General features: G+C 39.6%; 1 protein-coding gene across 1 annotated transcript; it reads left to right on the top strand.

Moving 5' to 3' along the window:
• Positions 1 to 4,960: 4,960 nt before the first annotated feature.
• On the top strand, positions 4,961 to 8,755 carry crabp2a (cellular retinoic acid binding protein 2, a). Its single transcript, XM_055212030.2, has 4 exons — positions 4,961 to 5,313; positions 7,505 to 7,683; positions 7,937 to 8,053; positions 8,166 to 8,755. The coding sequence occupies exons 1-4, from the start codon at positions 5,232 to 5,234 to the stop codon at positions 8,214 to 8,216; spliced, it is 429 nt and encodes a 142-aa protein (XP_055068005.2). The 5' UTR covers positions 4,961 to 5,231; the 3' UTR covers positions 8,217 to 8,755.
• Positions 8,756 to 9,327: the final 572 nt, after the last annotated feature.

Genomic DNA, 9,327 nt, shown 5'->3' on the forward strand with positions numbered 1-9,327 from the left:
ATGCCTCTTTCTTTTCCCTTTTTTTTGTCTTTTTATCTTTTCACACAATAATTTTAGACCCCTCAGCAGCTTATTCACATATGTATGTTCTGGCATACATAACAATTTCTTTAATTTTCTCACCTTTCAGTTAAATAGTTAAAGTGTGTCCCTGGATGTGGCAATCAGTCCCAAATTCTCAGGCTTATTGACTGAAAGCTGCGAATGTAAGAGTTAGAGAGAGAGAGAGAGAGAGAGAGAGAGAGAGAGAGAGACTGATAATTAAATGTCACTTTATCTTCACCATCCTCTTCCTTTTCCTCTCTGTGACTTACTACATCTTTAGCTGTAATCTTTCTATGACTCAGTGACATTTTTGTCCTTATTGGCCTAAGATTAGTGCATGCCAGGTTGATGATGCATAACCCTAATCTTACCCCAGTCCTAACCTTATTGAACCCTACAGGCTGATCTCTTTTCCAGGCTCAAATCAACATACCATGCAAGTATCTGTATTTTTTAGGATCTTATAATTGCCTTTTATAAGAATGGTAACCAATAAGAATAGTTTTCTAATGGTTGTGTTACATTCTGTTATATAACCTTCAGATAAAAGCCAGCAGAGAGAAACAAACAAGAAACAAATGCTTTGGCAAAGAAAACTGTTAAAATTGTTGCCTGGTGTGTTAAGAATTAGCTGGGCCAGTTTAACAGACACACATTTCACAGCACAAATAACTGAGGTTTGTTGAGGTTAAAGAGTTCATGTTTGCAGTATTCTGGATGAGGGTCCACAAAAGAAACATGATAACATTCTCTAAAGACTATTGGATTCTAAAATACCCATTTCCAGAACAAGGGGATGAAAGAAAACAGCCTGATAGTAATGGATGTCACAGGACACCAAGTCAAAGGTTGAGGTCAAGTTTAGCACTAAAGTGGCTGCGGTTGGGCAGCAGAGTACAGAAACTCTTGCAGTTTAAAGGTGAACAGACAACATTTACAAGACAATCTCAATGCATGACGAAACAGGATGGAAACAGAAGACAGTAGGAAATGATTTCACAGATAATAGGATAGACAAATGTTTAGCTTTTTCCTCACTGGCTCTAGTCTGGTTTGACTGTATCAGTAGGAGAGAGAATTGCGCTGTGTGTGTGCGTGCATGCATTCGTGTGTGTGTGTGTGTGTGTGTGTGTATGTGAAAGAGAGAGAGAGAAAGGAAGGAAGAAAGAAAGGGGTCTGATAATGAGCAAGGAATGGAGTGAGAAAGAATGGAGGCCATATGGGAAGAAAAGAACATAATGCAAAAAGTCTGAGAAAGAAGCAGAAACAGCTGTAGACTATTGAAGGAATCATGCAGTTCATGTTAAGTTTCAGTTGCGGTATTAATGTGTAAACTTGGAAAGTGGAAGTAAGTCGCAATAAAAGTGAAGTATGATCCACAGTTAAATTACCTTCAATTGTCTTTCATTTCTGTGCTGTATCTTTGCCCTTCATCAAGCACATGAAGCTTAAGTGTTAGCAAAGAAAAGGCAGAACAATTCAATATTTGTTTTAATACAATTGAAAGTGTGTTTAGTATGTGTTGGCAATATTTGTAAAGGTCACATTTTTGATAATGCCCCACCACAATATAGTGAAACATATTTAAGTACACTACCGTTTAAAAGTTTTATTACACTATACTGAAATGTTTCCCATGATCTTTTTTTATATCTAAAATATATTTGTGCCAACATTCATTTCTTTTATTAGAAAACTAAAATGTTATTTATTGTTGTTTTCTAATGCATGACTTGGACTGAATAAGAAAGAAAAGCAGCCAATTTAACAGATGTGTACTTCAATATTGTTTCAAATGCATCTCGGGGTGAGAAATCAAGAAGTTGCTTGATAAAATGACAAGAGTTTGTGCAAATTCTAGGCAAAGGGTGATGACTACCTTGAAGATGGCAAAAGTAAACATAGTTTTGAGTTATTGTGGATATTTTTAGTTATGTAATTCTCATTGTTACATTTTTTTAATTCACAGTTTTGATGAGTTTTCTATAATGTAAAATAAGTAAGGGATAATGTAGAGGCAGCCAGTAGTTATCGGGAAATCCAAAGTATTATTTCATATGATATTCTGGTGTGATTTAGCAGCTGCACCACTGCTGACAAAAAGGCACTGGACAGAATTAGGAAATCCGCACAAAACATGATTCAAATACAGCTTCCATCACTCACTGACATATATCACACCAGATGCCTGCAGCGGGCAAAAAAACATAATCCGGGACTGCTTCCATCCAGGTCACAACCTTTTTACTTTGTTGCCTTCTGGAAGGCGTTACAGATCCTTCCAGGGTCACACTTCTAGACTTTTGAACAGTTTCTACCCAACGGCTATAAAACACCTGAACTTACAACTTTCTTGATGTTATAATTTCTTATAATGCACTTATTTATGTATTAGTGTTGTCTTGTCACTTTATGTGTTACCACCAAGTGTAAATTGAAATTCCGTTGCTATATGCAATAACAATAAAGGCAATCAAAAATAAAACAAGAATTACTGGGTTAGAGAAGAATCAGGTAATTAAAAATAAAGTTAGTTTTAAACATCTATAAAATGTCCTCGCAAATAGTTAAATAATTCTGTGTGTGTGAGGTTTTATGGATGACACTGTGTGTGGTGTTTCAGGGGTAAACCCATGTGCCGGTGGCATGTGTTTTGGGGTTATTGGAGTCCCAAGAGTGAAGTATCACTTACCCTGCTGAGATCTTGGCATGGGGAGTGAGATGCAGAAGGAGAGAAAGCATGAGAGGGAGGGTAGGGAGAGAAATGTAAAATGAAACCCTAATTTCTCTTTCAAAGTGCACAGAAATATTTATGTCCCATTGGCAAGCCCTTCTCCATATTCCCCTCAACTCCCTCTCTCTCTTTTTTTGCTTTCTTTGTTGCTCATCATTTTCTCCATCTTTGTCATTCCCCATTAGGCTTTGATCTCTTTCTCTCATTCATTCTTTCCTCTTCTCGCCGGCCCTGAACAAAGTAATAAAAAATGACCTAAGCACAAAAGAACAAAAGATAAGTGGGTGGGAATGAAAACGGGTGAGGTAAAAAGGGGGAAACGGGGGAAGAGTATGATAGGGAGGACTGAAAGGGTGTTTGGTATCACAGGCCACCCAGGACAGGCAAAATATTGTAAATGTTTACGAGGAAACATAGGCTATATATAATTTGAAAGGTTGCCCATTTTAGCTGTTTACAAAAACATCACTAGCTGGGTCCACTGTGTGGTACTGTAGGTAAGCAAGTAGGCCTATTCGTTTATTTTGGGACATAATTATTTGTATGATAAACATAATAGTTTCCACAGTAAGGTCTTTGGTTTTATCTATTTTCAGGGTCTCTTGCTGGTGGGCACATACCACTAAGTGGATACTTAGATATTTCCAAGATAACTCTCCTCTCTCTGTAAGAACCCCTCCAGCAAAGAGCAAAAAGCAAACAGAGGTACAAAGGCAGAGACAGCAGTTTGTGAGATTAGGATGGTGATAAGAAGACAAATGCTCCACTGACATGAAAGTAATGACCATCGCCTGCTGTTGTTGTACATGTGTAGACATGAAACTATTGTGCGAATACAATCGACAAGGTGTGCGATGTGTGATGTATCGCGACACACTATCTCTGTCAAGTGCTTGTAATACAAGCAGCGCGCTTTGTCAACAACCAGTGCGCCCACGGGGCTACATTTGTTTCTAAAAGATAAAAACGGTCACTCACAATACGAAAACAATTATGTGGGATTTAGAAAACTAATAATCGTAAAACTGAAGTGTGGCTGAGTATAGGAGCTTTGTGTCCAAGTATTCTGGAGCGCATAAATGCATGGAAATAGCGCGCGGTCCTTGCTGTCACCTGGGTAACCCTCACATTTACATCTGCCGTTCACTAAAGGGCGCTAAACCCCATCCATCAAAAGTAAATGGTTAACGACTTCTTTGTACCACTCACATTCATCATGCAGTCTCCATGGCCCGCGCCTTCATTAGAGACCCAAACTTCGCCTCTCCACCTTTAACCAAGACCCGACCCCGCCCCCATGTGCCCCAATCCTCAGCTCCTTTCTTCCGCTTCAACAGCAGGGGTGTGGGGGAAACTATAGACCCTCGGGACACTGGCGCAACCTCCTGGCCTCCGCTGGGTCACCTTTTATGCCCGCGTAATTCTTCTTAACGCGCGTTCACTTGCTCCCGTCAAGATCTCAGGAATTTTTACCACCCTCCGTGTCTCCCTCAAAGGAAAAACGCTTACCATAGCGGAGACATATCCAGTTACAGGAGCTTTTTGAGTGGGTATGGTGTGCTTTGGATAACCACGGGACAAGAGGGAGGGGTTGAACTTGACTGCGCGCTCTAAGGATTAACAACTAGTTGTTAAAATGCCCTCCTTTCTTATATATTGTTGTCATTAAATACTTTGTGTTGTTGCCCTACGTGTGACATGTTTCATCTTAAACCATTTTAAACAACATTTTGCTATATGCATGCAGCTTTTATGACCTAATATTAATTAAGTGATTACATGGAAAGTTTACTTTTATAAAGAACCAGTTAAGGCAAAAGGATGTTTCAACAGGAAAACGCAGTGATCAGTAAGAGGAGCTTCACTTTTTTAAAGTGTGTGTGTTCGCGTGCGCATGTACATAAAGCAATAAAATGCAGTAACCAATATGTTGTAATACATTTTTTATAAAAAATAATTTGTAAAATCTTAATGAAATCATGGCAAAAATGTCCTTTGTTTCGAGAGAAATCAATTGTGATGGGCATCTTTAAAAAGAGCACATGTATTAAATGAGGCGTGGTGTGGGCGGGACAAGGTATTCATCTTGAGTTTTCATTGGTGCCTTGGTTTGACAGGTCAAAAGATTGGGTGGAGCTTGCTGAAGAAGGGGTGTGTGCGCTTGCGGAATAAATGTGAAAACTGGCTCAAATATTCGTCTCAGGCTATTTATCACAAGTTATAACGACGCTTGGATGAAAATCTGAAGAGGGGAGAAAAAATAGTGACATCTTCAGTTAATCTTGTCAACGGCGGAAAAGAGAGATAGAGCAACAGAAGAGAAGGAGGAGGAGAATACATTGGGAACATTGGTTTCAGAATTAAAGCTGCAGGCGATCTGCTGAAGAGCAAGGTGTCCTGGGCAAGCACTGCGCGATAGGGGGATACGCGTAAAGAGAGAAAAAAACTCACGATGGATTGCAAAATTCCAGATTTTGCTGGTACTTGGAAAATGAAAAGTTCCGAGAACTTCGAGGAGCTTCTCAAAGCATTGGGTAAGTTTCTAAATGATGCTGCTGACGTGCGCAACTAGGGTGCGCAAATGAGAATTAACTTCTAAATGGGCTTGCATGCATAGGCTACGGGTCAAAGTCACCATCTCTTTGATGAATGGGTGGGCGCTATTTTTAAGCACAAAAAATGAATTGGTCCGAACGTGTCCTTGACCTAAACTATGCTTAAAATGATAACTGGTGACTGACAGTGTTCCAGTAGCTAAGTTGGTAAAGCACCGCGTTAACAGCGCAAAAGTCGTGCAGGACGATTCCCAGCAAACACACATACACTGTAAGTCTGCCAAATGCGTAAAATGCAACTAAAGAGGGCAAGAACAGTTGCGCGTATGTGTGCAGCATGACAGAGAAAAGATGTGGACGTGCCTTGCGCAAGGCAGACACGACTCGGCCGTGCGTAACTTCCAAATGTAAATTAGTGAACGATTTGGATCAAATAAAATTGTTTTAAAATGGTACAGTCATTCAAGCCAGAATGACCGGAATTGCTCTACCCTTTCAAAATTCAGTGAAGTCCCAATTAATGAGGGCACTCCAGCTACCCAAACAGCTCTCTTCAATAGCCATTGCTGAGTCGTACAAAAGAAGCAAGAGTGGTTTAAAGAATGATGAAATTAAACAGACGGACTAAAGAGGCCAGAGAGGAATCACAATAGAAAAGTGTGTGTGCCTGTTGGAGAGAAAAAAAGACAGCCCTGCTGTTCCTAACATAGGAGTGTGGGAACTTCATGAATTATATGAACTCCTCAACATCGACTAAAGTCTTATTGAAAAGTGTCTCTATGTGAGGAATGTGTGTGATTGACATATAGGATGATTAAGGAATGAGGTTTGAGGTTCCCCAAACTTTCTTACAAACAGACACATATGCATGCACGCATATCCACACGCAAACATGTTACTCTTTTGCACACTGCAGCAATGAGGTATCCAAATTCTATTTGCCTCATAAATATTTCTGTGCGCAGATGTGCTTGAGCTGTCACCACGCCCTGTCATACCCCCTTCTCCATCTTCGGTCCTCATCTCCATCCCTTTCATTCTGAAATGCTTCCTCTGACCTTTCAACCATGACACTGACCCTGACCGTCTGTGTGTTTTCTGACATCTTTTCTCGGTTAGTTTGGGGTTTTGGGTTATGAATTTAATCCGGGAGGATTAACAAAGACATTGTGCCTTGATTTCACACTTTCTTTGTGTATCTCCGTTTATATGGGTAGGCTATATGGATTTCACTTTTCATCTGTTTAGCATATTGTGTATGAATTTATATGTGCCAAGATTATAGGGCTACTTTACGAGCAAAGTTTCTGCCTGTATGTCTGAGTCTTAAGTTTTGGCTTTTCTCTTGACTGCCTTCATGTGTATATATTTACCCTTAGTGACAGGTGGGAATGTGTGTGATGTGAGTAGTGTGAAACTCTACTCGACAAACACACATGCACAGACAGAAAGAGAGAGAGAGAGGAGACTTGCCTTTTTACATCTAGCTGTCTTTTTCCACACTTGACTACCTTTTCTTTGCTAACTATTTTTCTTGTGTAAGTACTCTCGCCCACCCTTGACAGTGCCATGCTTTTGTATTGTTACCTCTGCCCTTCCCCACTTCCACACTGTGCTCTATCCATTTCCCGTCAGGAAGGTTTAATAGATTACAGCATCCCCTGTGGCTGCTTGAATAACTTCCCCCTCTCAGTGCGCACACACACACACAGAGCATGCAAGCACGCACGCATGCACACAATATTAAATAGGTCTGTTCTTTATGGAACCAAACACCCAAAAATGGTTATTCTATGGCATCGTAAGGAACCTTCATTTAAACAGTATGTCAATGTAGAAGGATTGTGCACGGACTAAAGATGTGTTTGTGTAAAAAAAAACAGTCCTATAGAGACTATGTGCTGATATCATGTGTGCATTACCATGGCTTTTATTTTTCTGGTGCTTGTCAAATGGGTTTCCCTCTATGGGATCCTATCTGTTGATGTCATGAAACCGGCACCGAACGCAGATGTGCGGAACAAAGCCAGACTAAATAACATAATTCTCTCCTGTGATCTGTCCACTGGACACTGGGCTTAAAAAGAAATAACTCTTTTCAACTCCATAAAGCAGGAATTCCCCGAGATCTTTATGGATGCTGATGTAATACATCTTGTGCTTTTATCAGGTGTTAACGTGATGCTGCGCAAGATTGCGGTTGCAGCGGCATCCAAGCCATCTGTGGAGATCACGCAGGACGGAGAGACCCTGTCAATTAAAACCTCCACCTCTGTTAGGACCACCCATGTCACCTTCACCGTAGGACATGAGTTCAACGAGGCCACCGTGGATGGACGTCCATGCACGGTATACACACCCATAAACACACATTTTTCTAAAAGAGTGAGGTCTTATTAGATTTGTGTGTAATGCTGATCTCTGATGTGGACTCAGTCACACCCAACATCTCAGAGGAGCTATCAGACCAAAAACACGGCCTCCACCTCTTTAATTCACTTTCTCATGGGCACACACTGTGTTCTCTCACAGTAAAAGAAAGCAAAGACACATTTTATATATCCAAGATCTGTGCATTAACATATTTGTCTTTGTTTCTCAGAGCTTTCCTCGATGGGAAACGGACAGGAAGATTAGTTGCGAGCAGACTTTACAGAAGGGCGAGGGGCCGAAAACCTCATGGACCAGAGAGCTGACCAATGACGGAGAACTGATTCTGGTAAGACGTGATATTCTTTGTGTTATCTGTTTAAACCTAATGACTGTAACCCAAGCAAAGCTCTTTGATCATATTTTTCTGTTAATAGTCTTTTTCCTGCTTTTCTTGGCAGACCATGACTGCAGACGACGTCGTGTGCACACGAGTTTATGTTAGAGAGTGAAAGTAAGAGGAAAAGGGAAGATCACTCACTCCCCTAGTTATCCACACCATCTATGACTGATTTCATATAATCAATTTCCTCCTACCCATGATATCATCCATCACACAGTGTATTTGAGTAATACATCAGAGAGCCATGCAAAAAAAATCTGATTTTATTACAGTTTTAATCAATTTTTTGGCTCAAAAGCACTTTTAATTTTAATCCTGGATGACAGCTGCCTGCATGTCAAAACCCAAGCCCTGGTAACCTGCCTTTGGTAAACCTGTCTGTCATAATCACAGTTATCATTAAGAATGTGAGTGTGTCTTTGTATTATATGCTGTCTAAATATGTTATGTCTGTAGTTTATTCACTTTTTTAGTCTTATCAGTTCTATTAAACTTCCAGTTCATTGCTAATGTTTTGTAAATATATTTTAGTAAAACCTGAAGTTAAGGTTTTCATCCCGAATATCTTTTCATTGTGTTTTTATATAAACAAATTCATAAATGATATCTGTGCATGCTCAATAAAGGTTACTGTTAACTCTTACAACATGTTTTTACTTTGTTTTTGTTTTTTTGTACACACAAAGCTTCACTCATCTAACAATGCTTCAACACAGGATCGAAAAGGGAAGAACTCAGGCATCAGGTTAAATTAACACAGAAAAATTTTAATAATTGACCCAACAAATGTGTTGAAACAACAGGTTGGGCTTGTCCCTTTTTGACCCAATGAATACAACCCAGCATTTTTTGAGTGTAATTGTAATCAAAGCAATTAATTTCATATATATTTTTTTACTTTAACGTAACAAATTAAGTTAAACAATTTCAACTTGTTTTCATAAGTTGTGTCAACTAATCAAAAGTCAAAACTACTTAAAATAGTATGTTGAATTAACTTGCTAAACCAAGTTGTTTTAACTTCATGCTGCATTTTTTTTTACAGTGGCATGATTTATCCCTTTAGACCCTGCGTACACTGGAATGGGCATCACGTTTTGTGGTTCAAACCAATGAAAATGCTGATCAACCAATAAAAATAAGGCACACTGATTAAACACTTGAAAATTCAGGTCTGAAGGGGTTAAAATGGTCTTGCCCTTCTCACTCTCTCTTTCTCT

The sequence above is a fragment of the Misgurnus anguillicaudatus genome, chromosome 10, assembly GCF_027580225.2.
Source record: "Misgurnus anguillicaudatus chromosome 10, ASM2758022v2, whole genome shotgun sequence".
NCBI classification, from domain to species: domain Eukaryota; kingdom Metazoa; phylum Chordata; class Actinopteri; order Cypriniformes; family Cobitidae; genus Misgurnus; species Misgurnus anguillicaudatus.